Source organism: Protopterus annectens, chromosome 8.part0 (genome assembly GCF_019279795.1).
Source record: "Protopterus annectens isolate FY-2018-M chromosome 8.part0, PAN1.0, whole genome shotgun sequence".
Lineage (NCBI taxonomy): Eukaryota > Metazoa > Chordata > Ceratodontiformes > Protopteridae > Protopterus > Protopterus annectens.
Genome location: NC_056741.1, coordinates 742896734 through 742913276, shown reverse-complemented (window position 1 = coordinate 742913276; position 16543 = coordinate 742896734). Strand labels below are relative to the sequence as shown.

The 16543-nt window shown below is 40.9% G+C and overlaps 1 protein-coding gene across 1 annotated transcript in view; it reads right to left on the bottom strand.

Annotated features, from left to right (window-relative positions):
- Nucleotides 1-15991, bottom strand: part of LOC122808340 (2-oxoglutarate and iron-dependent oxygenase domain-containing protein 2-like) — a 38456-nt gene extending 22465 nt beyond the window's left edge. Inside the window, exon 1 of the mRNA XM_044079307.1 lies at nt 15728-15991. Within this exon, the coding sequence (XP_043935242.1) occupies nt 15728-15991 (264 nt within the window). The remainder of the gene's footprint in view (nt 1-15727) is intronic.
- Nucleotides 15992-16543: the final 552 nt, after the last annotated feature.

The following is a 16543-nucleotide window of genomic DNA, read 5'->3' as shown; positions in this document are numbered from 1 at the left end:
GCAAGACCCACGTGGGATGCTTAAGTTGGGGCTTGACAATAACAAAGTTTGGAGTTAAGTAAATTAAATTTTAGTTTTTCTTTAAAGTGTGATGGGTGAATAATAGAACTTATCTCTATAGGGAGTTTGTTCCAAGCTTATGCGATTGAGTATTTATATAGAAATTTGCCTGCATTTTATTGGGCTGATATATGAACAGTAGCTGCTGACTAATGGTGTGGAGAGTCTGAGGTGGTGTATAGATAGAGACAAAGGAGGAGAGAGCAGGACAGGATGAAGGTTTATTAAGAATAAAGTGTAGCATTTGAAGTTGACATTGTAGTAGAAGCTGGGGGAATTCAAACCACTGGAGTGAGTTTAAAGAAAGGCAGTGATGTGAATTGTAAGGTGAGTTTGTGACAAACCTAGCTACCTTATACTAGGTTTGTTGGAGTGTATTCAAGGTCGTGGTTTGAATGTTAGTGAGTACTGGGGCGGCATATAGGAGGGAGGGGAGGAAAAGGGCTTGAGCAAGTGAGAAATGTTTTATTACGATATAGTAAACCAAGTTTCTGGTGTGTCTTTTTTATACACTGGAGCAGGTGGAGATTGAATTTGAGTTCATCATCAATGATGACTCCCAAGAGTTTTGTGTGAGCTTCTGGTTGGATTATAGTCTTGTTAGAGGATGTAATATCAAAGGTGGATTTGTGGTGAGTGAGAGATCAGGGCAAAAAGAGTAAGAGTTTGGTCTTTTTGGGGTTGAGGATAAGTAGATTATTGGATAGCCACTGTTCTGTGGGTAGGAATGCACTTTGAGTTAGAGTGTGTAGTTTAGAGATACTGTCACAGATGGAGACGAGGGTTGAATCACCAGCAAATTGGATGAGGGAGGATTCTTTACAGGATGTGTAGAGGTCATTGGTAAAGATATTGAATAGGAGGGGACCCAGGATGGAACCATGTGGTACTCTGGTAGGAACAGATATAAATGGAGAAGTGGAAGAAAGCCATTTGACAGATTGCTGCTGCAGGATAGGTAACTGGAGAAGCAGGCCAGGGTGGATTTTCAAGTTTAGATAGCAGAAGGGGATGGTAAACCATATCAAAGGCTTTGGAAAGGTCAAGGAAGAGACAGGATATGAGTTTGTTGTTATCTTGGGCCTTGACAATGGTATGTGTGAAGGATAAGAGGGAAGAAGTGGTGCTATGGTTAGGACGGAAACCATACTGAGTGGGAGTGAAACGGTTGTTCTGAAGGAGGTGGTTGAGAAGCTGTGAGTGTATGCATTTTTCAAGAATCTTAGAGAGGGAGGATAGGATGGCTATGGGGAGGTAGTTAGAGGGGTCTGTAGAGTTACCACCTTTGTGCAGGGGAATTGTAAAGAAAGATTTCCATAGGGTAGAGACAGTGGATTCCTGAATGGATCTATTGATTAGGATAGATACTGGATAGGCAATGGAATTGGCAGCGATTTTGAGGAAGCGAGGAGGAAGGTTATCAGTGGAGGGAGAGCAGGGTATAAGGTTTAGAAGAAGATATCTGATGTAAGAAGCAGGGAAAGAGTGTAAGGAGAATGGAGTATTACTAGGGGGACTGGGAGGGTTAGGCAGAGAAGTAGTGTTAGAGTGGTAGGTATGAGTTTTTGGATGGAGTCTATGAAGTACTTATTGAGGAGAGTAGCTGTTTCAAGCGGGGATGTGTCAGAGTAAGAGCAGGGTGTTGAGGGGCAACCAAGAGAAAGAATTCTGTTTAGAGTTGACCAAAACTTCCGAGGGTTCGATTTGCTGTTGAGCTGTGCAGAGTTATAGAAGGACCTTTTGTCATTATCTGTTTGTTTTTTTTTTGTCAGATTCCTAAGCTGCCTATATTTGTGGAGTAGTGGAAGTTCTTTAGTTTTAGTCCAGGGTTTCCAAGTACTATCTCTCTTGAGCATAAAGGACCTGGTTTCTCTTGATAGCCACAGGGCGTGATTGGATTTTATTCTGATCATCCTAGAGGGAGCAAGGGAGTTAAGGGTATTCAGGAAGATGTATTGAACATGGTTACTGCATCATTGAGAGGGATTTGCTTAAAGATAGACCAGTCTATGCTAGAAAGAATGGAGTTGAACTGGGTTACATTAAAGTTTGAGAGTTTACGACAGTCGAAGTAGAGGTGAGTTATTGAGGGGTGGGGCTGTATCTTAGGACAGTGGTGGGAAGGTGGTCACGAAGACAGTCTGGTAAGGTTGTGGGGTTATGGTAGTGGTGGGGGGAGTTGATGAGTATCCAGTCTATAATGAAGCTGGAAGATGAGTTTTTATGGAGACTGGTAGGGGTAGATATCAATTGATGGAAACCATGCAGGTTGATACTAAGTTGGGGAGAGTCAGTTTTAAGTTTCGACCAATCTAAGTTTACATCTCCCCAAATTATGGTTTCGTAGGGTATATTGTGGGAAAACCGGTTAAGGATATTCTCTTCTTCTTCTTCTTTCGGCTTTTCCCGGTTAGGGGTCGCTACAGCGGATCACCTGTCCGGTCATGATTGGCAGTGGAGTTTTACAGTGTTGAGTTGCCAGCCCAGCGCCCAACCTTCCACAGAAGGCACACACACACACACACACACACACACACACACACACACACACACACACACACACACACACACACACACACACACACACACACACACTCACTCATGCCTAGGGCCAATTTTATTGTGTCCAATCCACCTACAGCATGTATTTGGGATGTGGGAGGAAACCGGAACACCCGGAGGAAACCCATGCGACCACAGGGAGGACATGCAGACTCTGCACAGAAGGCACCCCGGCCGAGGATCGAACTGGAGAACCTCTTGCTGTGAGGCGACAATGCTAACCACTGCACCACTGTGGCTGCCTGTTAAGGATATTCTCTAAGGTGGACAAATTATTCCCAGCAGGGAAGCAGATGGAAGCAATGGCCAATTTCTTGTGAGCATTAAGGTGGCAATTAAGGATGATAAGTTCAGCAGGGTGAAAGTCAGGGATGGGTGTGGGGAAAACTGATAGGCTAAGGCTATTAGAGTGGAGAAAGGCTACACCACCTCCTTTTTTTGGGATTCTATCAGACCAATAGATATTATAGAGTACACCACCCCTTTTGGAATGTACCTCACAAGACATCTGCAGCAGCTGGAAAGGCCACAGAATTACCTCACAAAGAGGATTACTGACCTCAAACAGATGCCCTACAATGACCATCTCAAAAAACTTCAGCTTTACTCTGTAGCATATCACCTACTCTGAGGAGATCTCGGCCTAACATATAAAGCTATGTTAAACCCAGAACTGTTGGACACGCTACACCTAAAGAAATCCCAATCCCTCTGAGCTACACAATCTAGGGACCTAAACCTTGTCACCACAATAAACGGAACATGCTGGAGGGATAGATTCCTGTCCCAGAAACTTCCTACACTCTGGAACAAACTACCCATCTATGTCAAGCAAAGTTCCTCATTAGCACTCTTCAAGAAAAATCTTGATGAGTGGATGGGAAATAGGAAATACACCCCAGGGATCACATCTGTGGCTCTGCTTGACAGGGGCACAGGAAATTAACTTTTTTGGGTGGTGTAAGCCAGGGAACCTTGCTGGCTAGGTTTACTTAGGCCCTTGGGCCAATAGCCTAGTACCTACCTATGAACCTATAGCCTGGTGGGAGAATTTCAGTATTAGTGATGTGTGGCTTAAGCCAAGTTTCAGATAAGGAGAGGATGTGAGGAGTTGTATGGGCTATCCAGGAATGGAACTCTGTGATTTTGTTAGTTAGGCTTTGATATCATTCTGGGTGATGGTAGGATAATGCTTAGGGCTAGGGTTGTATTTCCATGAAGAATGACTGGTGCTGATGGCACTTAGGTGTGCTACAATAATTGCTACAAAAACCTGTTGAAGTGCAAAGAGATTAGGCTATTTGAAGTGCAAGAGAGAAAGAACTAGCACAATCTAAGGGAAAAACAGAAGAGCAGACTTTCTGGCACCAGTAATAGTTTGCCTCAGTTCGGCGCCACAGTGCGGAGCTTAAACAAGAGCAAACCCACGCAGACGCAAGCTTTTAAACCAGAAAGTTGAAAGGGATGGAAAAACTGCCCAAACGGCCAATAAACTACAATGTCTGGGCCAGAAACCACCCCTCTTGTGGTAGATAGGCTACCTAGTGTTTACCACTCCCATTGATATGCTAGAAGGCTTCCATCCAACACAGAAAGGCTTGGGGGCTCAGAAGCTTACAAACAGTCCTGGATACAGCAAATCTGTATTGGGACTAGACTAGTAACAGGAAAGGTGGGAAACAAATGCAAAAGTGGGCTTTTAAACCAGACAGATTAAAGGGATGGAAAAACTGCCCAAATGGCCAATAAACTGCAATTTCTGGGGAAGAAACCACTCCTCTTGTGGTAGATAGGCTACCTAGTGCTTATCACTCCCACTAATAAGTTAGAAGGCTTCCCTCCAACACAGAAAGGCTTGGGGAGTGCTCAGAGGCTTAGAAACAGTACTGGATACAGCAAATATGTATCTGGACTAAACTAGTTACAGGTAAGGCAGAAAACAAGCTTAGAAACATTTTTTTTTACAGAAAAGCAGCTAAAACAGCAGTAAAAACAATTCAAAGGCAGTGCAAGCTAGCACACTTGAGTGTGTAGCAAATATTAAAGCAAATACAGTTTAAATAAATGCAATTACATTTAAAAAATGACTAAAAACAAGTGCAGAAGGCAGTAAATTAGGAAAAAATCAAGATGGAGGGACAGAGAGTATCAGAAAACAATGCCAGCAAAAATATTAACAATTCAGTCAAGCAAAAATTAAGAAAGTGCAGAACTCTGAACAGTTAAAAAGTGCCAAAAAAGATGTTATGTCTTACCATAACGTTCCATCTGTGTTGTAGATCTTCATTCATTCATTACTGATAGGACTTTGGTTCCATCCTCAGAACCGACACAGCCAGTACTAAGCTCGCACCAGCCAAAAACTCTCAGCTAAGACCTACCCACAATGCCCCTCTCATAGTCTCTTCAGATCGAGTTTGCCCACCCTTATAGTATAGAAATAATGATAGTGATAGAAGGAGGCTCTGTCTGGGTAGAGACCTTAACTAATAAGAAGATCCTAAAGTCCACCAGGAGTCCAGGCAGGGGGAAGGAGGGTGTGAAGTAATGAATGGATGAAGCTCTACTACACAGATGGAATGTTATGGTAAGACATAACTTCTTTATCTGATGTTGTAAATCCTCATTCTTTCCTTACTGATAGGGCCGAGTCCCCAGCTTCTTGAGTCCTGGGTGGCCCTAAGGAAGGACATTCCTGAGCACCATAGAACTAAAAAATGCCCATCCCCTGGAGGCCAAATCCAATTTGTAATGAGTGCTAAAGGTATGATGTCTCGCCAAAGTGGCTGCTGTGCATCTATCATCCATCGAGGCTCTGGAATGAAAGACCATTGAGTTAGCTATTGATCTAGTAGAGTGAGCCTTTATTTTGGAAGGCAAGGACACTTTGTTTTGATGGTAGATGAAAGTAATGGCGTTTCTGAGCCAAGAAGAGAAGGTAATTTTGGAAACAGACTTACCCATTCTGGGTCCTGCAAAGACCACAAACAATTGATCCATTTTCCTGAAATATTTAGTTCTATCCAAGTAGAAAGAAGTTGCATATGAAAATTGAGGATATGCAGAAGGTATTCTGCTCTATTTGAATAGTGGGAAAATAAAAACAGTAGGTAAATAGATTGGTTAATGGAAAATCCAGAAATGACCTTGGGCAAAAAGGAGGGGTCAGTACATAGAGAAACTCTTTCCCTATGAAAAATCAAGTAAGGTCTCTTGACACTCAAAGCCTACAACTCAGATACTCTTCTTGCTGAGGTAAGGGCTACTAGAAGTAGAGTTTTCCAAGACAAAAATTTGATATCACAGGAATTAGAAGGCTCGAAGGGAGGACTTGTTAATGACTGAAGCACCAAAGTCAAGTCTCATGGCTCTATAGGATACTTGACAGGAGGTTTAATATGTAATACTCCCTTCATGAAGGTTTTGCACAGTCAGTATGACATAACAGATGAATTGTCAAATCCATTGTGAAAGCTTGCAATAGCTGCTAAATGCACTGCAATTGTTGATGCTGAAGCTCCTGCGTGCATCAGGGTAGTGAGGTATTGTAAGATTTTCTGAATAGGCATGGAAAAGGGGTCTATGTTATGTTCTTTGGCCCATCTAGAGAACCTAGTCCACTTACTGGAATACATTTTTCTGGTGGAAGGTTTGTGTGAAGCCAGAAGGATCTCAGGAACAGGGGATGAAATATCAGGTAGCCTGGCAATCATCGGAAGTGGAGAATCCAAGCCATGAGCTTGAGGCTATGAAGACTGGGGTGAATCAGTCCCTGAGGATGAGACAGCAATCCTTGGGATTGATCCAGGATCCACGGTTGTGAATCAGGTGAGGCCATAGGAATGGGAACCAGACTTGTTGGGGCCAATAAGGGGCAATGAGGATCACTTTGCTTCTCAACCTTTGAGCTTTCTGTAGAAATTTCAGGATGAGGGGAAATGGGGGAAATGCGAACAGTAGACCCGAGGGCCAATCATGCATCAGAGCATTCCTTGGTGACTCCACCTGAGGGGGAATCAGGGCAAAGTAGCTTCTGCATTTGTTGTTTAGGGGTGAAGCAAACAGGTCACTGCAGCCACAGTGCCACAGCAGCAGAAGATTTGAGCCGCTATTGCCGGATTGAGGGAACAGTTATGAGGCATCAAAATGTTCCTGCTAAGATTGTCTGCAAAAGGATTGGAACTCCCGGGAATGTGCATTGCTATGAGAAAGTGGTTGGACGTCATCGCCCAATGCCAAATTCTCATGGCTTCCCAACACAGGGGATAAGACCTGGTTCCACCTTGTTTGTTGATGTACCAGATGACTGACATGTTGTCCGACTGAACTGCAATGGTCCCGGAAGGGAGGGATGTGTGGAACACTTGCAATGCTAAGAGAACTGCCCTAATTTCCCAGACATTTATGTGCAAACTGGCCTCCATGGGGGACCGGGTCCCTTGGATATTCTTTCCCTGTAAATGCCCCCTCCACCCTAACAGAGAAGAATCCGCGGTCACAGTGGCCCTGGGCTGGGGAAGACAGAACAGTTGACACCAAAGATTTGTTTATGGCTTCATCCACCATAGCATTTCTTTCTTGCAAAGGTTTGTAAAGCATATCATGTCATTGAGTGGGTGGGCTAAGATCGACCATTGTGATGAAAGTAGCCACTGTAATAGTCTCATGTGCAACTTCGCCGGGTGGGTTAAGATCGACCATTGTGATGAAAGGAGCCACTGTAATAGTCTCATGTGCAACCTTGCCAGTGATATTAAGGTAATGGTTGCTGCCATAGAGCCCAATAGTTGTAGTACAAGCGTGCTGGTACAAATTTCTGCGGAAGGTGGACTTGAATCTGGTTTCTTATTTTTGAAAGTCCACCTTCCACAGAAATTTGTACCAGCAGATGTGAAGAGGAAGGGAAGCTTCACAGGACATTGTGTCAAAGATTGCTCCAATGAATTCCAGTGCTCTTGTTGGAGGCATGTGTGATTTATCCATGTTGATCGTGATACCTAGGTGAAGAGCAATGCCTTGTGTGTAAGAGAAACAGAGGATGCGAAGGTTCCTGGTTGTGGCAGTAAAGAGACAATTGTCTAGATATGGAAACACCTGCAATCCTTGTAGTTGGAAATGAGCTACTATGACTGCCATACATTTGGTGAACACTCTGGTGGCTGTCAAGAGACCAGAGGCAGTACTCTGAACTGGTAGTGATTAGCTCCCAGCCAGAAGCGGAGAAATCTCCAGGAGCGTTTGTCCATCTTTATGGATAATATTATATTTATAATACATGTCCTGGAGGTCTATAGAGCACATCCATTTGTCCTTCCCCAGAAAGGGGAGAATGGACTGTAAAGTGACCATCTGGAATTTTTGAGGTATGATGAATTTGTTTAGTAAGCTGAGATCCAGGATTGGTCTCCAGTCACCTGTCTTTTTTGGCACTTAAAAGAACCGCAAGTAAAACCCGGATCGTCTTTGGTCTGGTAGGACTGATTGGATGACTCTTTTTCTTAGCAGCTTTTCAATTTCAAAGGCTGCAGCCTCCCTCTGACCAAGTGGGACATCAGGGATTCATTTTATGGGTCTGGAAGTAAGGTCGAATGGGATATGTTAGCCTCTGGACATTATTTTCTGCACCCACGCATCTGTTGTTATGAGCTGCCAGGCCTGTAGTTGCAGAGAAAATTGACCCCGGACTGCTTAGAGAGGAAAGCAATCAGGCCACTGCTCAGGAGCACTAGAAGGGTCAGTCGGAGAAGAAATGTGTAGTGCCCTGGTTGCACAGACCCCTCTGCCCTGAAAGGGGGGGTCTTCTGGATGAGTTGCCCTCTCTGTCCCAGGGAGATTGCTCATCACAAGTGCATGAAAAGATCTTTGGGACTTCTTGAACCACAATCCCCCCCTCTGATTCCTGGAGTAGGATCTCCGGGGGGGTGGTGGAAAAACATATGTCCACAGGAGACAAGGTCTTTCCGTCCTTCTCAGCATGTGATAGTGTGTCTCTTACTTTGGGACCAAAAAGGGAAGATTCATCAACAGGCGCATTGACAAAGGAAGATTTAGAAGGGACTGCAAAGTCACACAAATGCATCCAAGCATGCCATCTCATGATGATGCCCAATGTGGCTGCTCGAGCTGCCCCCTCGGTAGTGTGAGAAATCAAGCGCATCAAGGAGTTCAAGATGGATTCCAAGGTAGCTAGCTGAGAGGCAACAGTATCACGAACCTCCTCAGGCAGTACCTCCGCCAAAGAGGCAGACATTTCTGAAATTAGGTCTCTTTGGAGGTGAGTAAAGTGTGCCAGATAATTCAGCGACTGAATGGCAAAGGTCCTTGAAGTGTAGGTCTGCTTCCTCAGTCTGTCCATAGCCCGAGACTCCCTGTTCAGGGGATGAACAGTGGAACTATCTTCTGCCAGTTCTCTTTTGGTGGACACGGGCTCGACCATGGAATCAACTACCAGCTGTTTGGACCAGTTGGGTTGGTCTTCAGGAGTGGACAAAATTTTATCTGACCTCCGGGGGACAGGTTCTATGTTGTCCAGGGCCTTCCAGGCAAGCTGCACAATAAAAAAAAAAAAAAAAAAAAAAAGGACTAAGTGGTATTAACTTTTATAAGCCTAACAGCAACAAAGTTATTAATTTGTCTGGTTGTTTTGTTAAAGATGAAATATATGAAGTTTTAAATCATGGTTTAAAGTTTATTCCAACTATTTTACCTAAGAAATATATATGTAAAATTGAAATGTTTCAGCTTGTACGTAAATTGCATTTATGGTATTATTTTAATCAGATTATTAACAGAGCACATGAAAGTAATAATTTATTTAATGATGGTGAAAGTTTAGAAAGTTCAGATAGTAATATATTGTTTTCGGATGATTCATTCGAGTCATGTGTTAGTGAAATGAATGCTTATTGCACTATAGATACCTCTAATGTGAATATTTATAGTAGGTTTATGCCACCTTTTGTACATGAGGGTATTAGGAACTTTCATACAATGATTAATTTTGAGATAGAACAGTTAATAAATAATATTGATTATACTAAAATAAATTATAACCTGTCAAAGAAGGAATGGATAGAATTAATGAAATTTTCAAAACAAAATGAATTGATTGTGAAGCCGTCAGATGAGGGCAATAAAATTGTCATTATGCATTATATGCAATATAATAAAATGTGCATGAATTTGTTAAATGATGTAACAGTTTATGAAAAAACTTCTAATGAAGTGATTGCCCTAGCAAAAAATAATTATACACAATTAATTAAAAAGGGATTGAGACTAGGTTATTGGACTGAACAAGATGTGGAAAGCAAATTGGACTTAAATGATAGTGCTCCTGCATACTTCTACTGTCTACCGAAATTACATAAGAATATGATAGATCCTCCAGGTAGACCGATAGTTTCAGCAAGGAAGTATTTTTTATATAATTTAGGGGAAATTTTACATCAAGTGTTATGGAAAGAAGCTATTAAACTTCCATCATACATAAAGGACTCATTTGATTTTTTAGATAAAATTAAGAAAATAGTTTGGAGTGAAAATATGTATTGGCTCACAATGGATGTAAGTAGTCTTTATACAAATATTAAAAATGAATTTGGGATTGAAGCAGTATTGAAATCTATGGGAGACTTCCCTTTAACACATTATGTTATTGAATTACTGCAGTTTTGTTTGGAGAATAATTTTTTTATTTACAATAATATTATTTACCATCAGATACAAGGAACAGCCATGGGTGCATCCTTTGCACCCATGTATGCGAATACTTTTATGGGTATGTTAGAAAAAGAATGCATATATACACATGCCTTGTGAAGCAACATGTTATATATTTTTTCAGATTTATAGATGATTTGATTTTTCTATGCAAGGGTGGCAAAGAAGAGAGTAATAACTTTATTCAAGATGTTCAAAATAACAGATTTAATATAAAATTTGATGGGATTCAATGTGGCAATACTGTCTCTTTTCTAGATATTAATCTAAAAGGAATAGTGGGTGAACACATAGTGACAGGTATACATAGAAAGTTTGATAGTATCAATCAATTTTTGATGGGAAATAGCTGTCATCCAAAACATGTTATGAAAGCAATACCATATGGTGAATTATTGAGAATTTCTAGAATATGCAATAATGATGAAGAATTTATTAAAGAGATAAATAAGACGTGATATGTTCAAAAATAGAAATTATGATAGTCAGTTGATCGATATGAGTAAAAATAAGGTATTTAATAACAGATATCATAGATGCCTTAGGGATTATAATAGGAATGAGTTTGATTCAAATAGAAATGGCAATAATAGTATCTATATGGTATCTGTATATAATATACTGAGTGAAGATATGAGAAGATGTATTTCTCATTTTTGGGAATATTTACGAAACTTTAAAGAATTAAAAAATATTCATGACAAAATGTTAAAATTTAGTTATAGAAGAGGGAGAAATGTAAAAGATATAGTAGTACACACAAAATTTGAGCTACCTGTGCAGAAATTGGTTAAATCTGTACGAAATATAGGCACAGGGGCATGTGGAAAATGCAAAATTTGTATCTATATAGAGAATTATTTTCCTGTTATTAATGGAATTCATTATGTCCCAAAGATAAATTTTTGTTGTACTACAGAAAAAGTGATCTACATTATTAAATGTGGATGTGAATAATATTATGTGGGCCAAACAAAAAGGATGTTAAAAATAAGAATTATGGAGCACTTGAGAGACATAAAAAACAAAAAAATAGAAAGTCCTTTAGCACAACATTTTATTGAGCATCATAACTCTGAATGCAACAGCATCAGAGTATCTGTTTTAGAACAAATTATGTTGCAAGAAGTTAGTGAAGATAAATTGAGATATGAATTGTTGAAAAAGGAATTAATTTTTATTTTGAAATATCAGACCTTAATTCCTACAGGTCTGAATACTGAATGCTGCTGGAAGAGTGTGATTCGAATGCATAATTGTTTGGTACATTGTTAGTATGTAATTGTTTTATTCAATTGATTAATGAATTAATTAAGGTGTGTATAAAAGTTACTTGTTTTTTACTGTGAGATACTCCTTGAAGGCTTTTTGAAGCCGAGGCGCTAGAGAGAGAGAAGCAAGTGGAATAAACGGTTGGATTTACTGGCAGTTGTCTTTTTTCCTGTTGGATTTATACTTCTTTTGGTGCTTGTGTTGTTTTCAAAGCTGCACAATAAGTCTAATGAGCTCATCTGCAGGTGGGGTCACCCAGAAAGTAAATGGTTGAGCACGGGAAGCCTGCAAGAATACCGATTCCTCCAAAGAAGGGTTGGAGGGCTTCTAGTCTCCCCTCTGCTAGAAGATCTCAAGAATGTCTCCAAATGAGACATCTTCCAGGGGAGACCATGGGGACCCTTCTCCCTCATCGTAATCAGTGTCTTCAGTGATGGATTCCTCAGGAGAATCAAGATGCTTCCTCTTGCAAAATTTCATCCAGGGTGGCTCCCCAGTGGGGTCTTCTGAGGAGGACTCCGGAGAAAGGGTTCCCTTCAAAAGCAGGTGTTGTGGCTCTGGTGCTTGAAATCCCAGAATAGGAGGTTGGAACAGCTGGTTCTGATGCCAATGGTGTCAACTGTAAGCCTGTTGAAGCAAGAACCCTCTCCAGCACTTGGAAAGCAGGCCCGCCCCAGGAGGGATGAGAGCTCGGAGCCAAGAAGGATGACCTCTGAATTGGGTTCACACCCTGCCCCGAGGAGTATGCCTCCAGGTGAGGAGCTCCAAGAGGACCAGTAGCTGTCGGGAGAGCCATGGCCATAGATGGCACCACAGAAAAAAATCAGTGCTGAACTAGGTACCACAGTGCTGACAGCCCAATCACTGCTCTGACAGTGTGCCAGTTCCAAAGGAGCCATGGCACCAAGAGTAATCGGTGCTGACAGGGAAGCTTCTGCTGTTGGAGCCGCGACAGTATGCACCGGGAAGGCCATCAGTACCAAAGTCTCCAAGACCTGGGAGGAGGTCAGAGGAGGATAGACAGGAGAATACCCCATGACAGCTTCCATTACAAGAGGGAGGGAAGACCTGGTCTGGGTGATTAACCCTCTAGCTGCCAAAAGCTGGTCCGCAACCATCACTACATCTTATTCTGAAAGACTCCTGGTGGATCTGAAGGATGCTGCCGATGGAGAGTCTGGTCTCTCAAGAAATGGACTAAACTGTTGTCCCAAAAAGGGGTCATAAAAGGGAGAATACCTAGTTCTGGGAAGGTTCTCTACTTTCGGAACCGAAGGTGTCATTACCAGTGGAGCCGTGTAAGACATCGGCACCGTGGCCGGGGATGGTGCTGATGCAGATACAGTGGTCGGAGCCTGTGTCATAAACAAGGTCAGCACTGAGGGGAATGGTGCTGAAGCTGGTAGAGTGGAAGGAGTCTGAGTCAGAATCAAGAACGGCACTGAGGGAGAAGACAGGGACCCTTGTGCTGAAGCTGTCTGTGACAATGACACGGGAGATGCTCGGTGTCGATTCAGTTCTGAGGAAGACCGGGATGTCAGAACCAAAAGACTCAATTTCTCCTTATGTTTTTACACATCCTTATGCTTAGGAGGTGGTGAGACCTCCATCTCAGAAAGAGCCTCCACGAAGGGTGATTTCAGCATACCCTTTAGAATAAGCTTGTTCTTGTGTTCAGCCAACGTACGGTTGCTGAAGCTAGAAAAAATGTCACAAGAAACGTTAAGGTGGTCAACACCCAAACAATAAACACACCAGGTGTATCCGTCAGAGTTGGGCAGTTTACACCCGCATTTATCAGCACTTATCACACTGCTTGAACCCAAGCTTGGGCTTATCCAACATTTTAATAGACTATTACTACCACACAATGACTATATCAACCAAAACAAGATAAAGGGTCAGCAAAAATAACTCTTTTTTTGTTGTTGTTGTACAGATCTAGGAAAGGAGTATCAACAAAGGTACTAAGAAATACCAAAAAGGTAAGAGATGGGCCTGTTAGATATGGAAGAGGGAGTAATACCAACGATGATACAAAAGAACTAGTAAAGTAGTGGGTAGGGTTTAGTCAGGAAATACAGAAATTAGAAACGAGAAATAACCTTAGACGAGAAACTGGCAAAAAGACACTAAAACTAGAAATAACCACAAAAAAGCTACACTTGGCTTGATAAAAGGTTTGGCACATTTGACGAGGAACATGGTAAACGAGATCTGAAGAGACTATGAGAGGGAAATCGTGGGTAGGTCTTAGCTGATTGTTTTTGGCTGGCGCGAGCTTGGTGCCAGCCATGTCGGTTCCGAGGACGGAACTGAAGTCCTATCAGTAAGGAATGAATGAAGATTTAAAATATCAGATATATGCTTATCAGCTCTATATTCCCAGATTGTTTGAGAAGCACACTCAGTCAGAACACAAGTAGATTCTAGCAAAGTGTTTTTTTTTTTTTTTTTTGTAAAGTGGAAAGTGAGAAAGGAGGAACAGAAGATAATTTAAAGTTAAGAAACTAAGTGGGTTGGCATTCTCAAATGTTCTCTCTGCTTTAGGTAGAATGAACTAATGACACTAGGAGGAGTGTCCCAGATCAAATTTACAGCAGGGGCAGGCAACTGCAAAGCCAGCAGCCAATAAACAACAATTACTCTCACTAAAATTAAAGAAGAAAGGTTTCTGCTAAGCTGAGATGTCCTGGAACATGTGCTCAGAACAAACAAGCCCTGCAAACAACCAGGTCAGAGAGACAGCAAACCTGAACGGGGCTGTGCTACGGCTGCTAGCTACACTATTTTAGGCAGAAAACACTACAGAAGTGTTTATCACAGCAGAAAAACAGCAGTGAGTAAATTAAAGTTTTAAACATATAAAGGAACAAGGAGACCCTAGAGAATGCTTTTAACTGCAAACAAATAGGATACATTCCTTGGCAGGAAATCAGAACAAACAGATGCTTAACAAATGGAGAAAATTTCAAGTTAATACCTTTCACACAGTGAAATTGGCTAAAAAAAAGCTTTCCAAACAGTGTGACAGTAAAAACCTTATTTATCAGGCCCTGTAAGGCAGGCAATTTTAGTACAACCGTGCAGATTAGTTTATAGCAATAAAATACAGTAAAAAGTATGCAGCAGACAATAAACAGTGCTATAACTTACTAGAATAAGCAATAACTAGTACAAATAAGCAAAAAAAAAACAGGATACTTCTTGTTATATATCACAGATCAGAGTTGTGGTCAGTGCCCTTCCTCTGCTCAGCTCAGTTGTTACATTACATATGTTCATCCTAACTGCATAACCCACGGCAGGTCTGTAAAGGTTCCAGTAAATATCAGACAAGAATCCCTCATAATAAATAATATGCTTAAAAGAAAATGAATAAAGGAAACAGCTGATGATAAACAGTACAAACACACTTGATATGTATTATAAAACTTGGCTAAAAAAAAAAGTTTTAATGATTAAGCACTTTTGTCTTAAAATAATACAAACTTCTTCAGAATGATTACTTCCCAAAAGTCATCAGTTAACTACAATAATTCAAAAAAGTGTTTAAAAAGAATCACCTAATGCAATTTGTCTTCACTTAGGAACACTTAATACAAACATGCTCATTCAAACCCAGAAAACAGTATTGAAAAAGAAAGACTATTAGCGTCAAGTTTTTTTTGAATGCAGGTTGTTTCCCAATCCAAGTGTTTAGTTTTTTTCTCTTATATTATAATAAATGTTTTCCTTTCCATCACCTAAAAACTAAGGATGGTTTATATCTTTCTTCTAGACAGGAGAAAGAATAGTGAGGCACAGTATCAAACAGACATCATGTCTTGTCAGTCAAATTAACACGCAGAAATAATTCATATCCTGTCAAATTAACACAAAGAAACACTTCATAACCTGGGAAGGAAGACAGGCTCTGAAAATGAAAGCAAGGGAAATGATGCCACAGTCAGTAGCTGTAGAAAAGTAATGCTAATTTTCCTTCTCCCCAACAAATCTGGGTACAATTATGTTCCTAAAGGTAACTATATTGTTTTGACAGTGGTAAGGTTTTAACAAGGCCTCAATGAACAGAATGCTTGGAATACATAAAAAGAAATAAAATGTATACCTCTTTCATATCATCAAAATACAGGTTTCCTTCTGTAAATGTTTTCCCAAGTGATACATTTAGAGTTACTTCTGCATTATTATAACGAGTGCTTAAATCCAGGTCTTCATCCACTGAATACTTGATCACAAAAGCCTTGTGGCTATCTAGTTGTCCTCCCCAATGTTCTGGGTACAGCAGTGCAGTAATTGGTTGAAGGTGGTACTCCAGAAGTGGTGTAATGAATGCTTCATCAAATTGCAGCTCATTCAATAGGATCTGCATGGAGACAGGTAGGTAGGTAGGTGAGGAAAATCACTGCAAATCCCACAATGTCTACCACAGACATGATAGTTACCATATCTTATCAAGCAGCAATGTTCATTTTTAGTAAATATTCCTTTTTTTGTACTACAGGTCTACATTAAAAATCTACAATAAAAGAACAGTGCACTTCTATTAAAAACATGAACTGAAGTAAGACCTTTGTAGAATGAAAGGTACAACTACAGTTTTTTCAGCCTAACAATACAAATATGTGAATGAGGCACAGATGTTGGTTGAGCTTGTCTGCAGAGGGATAGAATTCAGCTTTGCACAAGACGCAAAAATATTTTTTTAATATTTAAGACATGTACCTCAAACGGTGGCAGTGCATCCAGCAGAAGATATGTCTACTGAAGCAAGCCCTTTGGATGGCAAAAATAAATCTCCACACTAACCAGCACAGGTAAACACATGCAATAAAAGTATGGGGAAAAAAACAGAGGGCATAACACAGGTGCATGGAATTTCTTTGAAGTCTCACATATCACAGTGCAATTGTAGCAGTCTTGA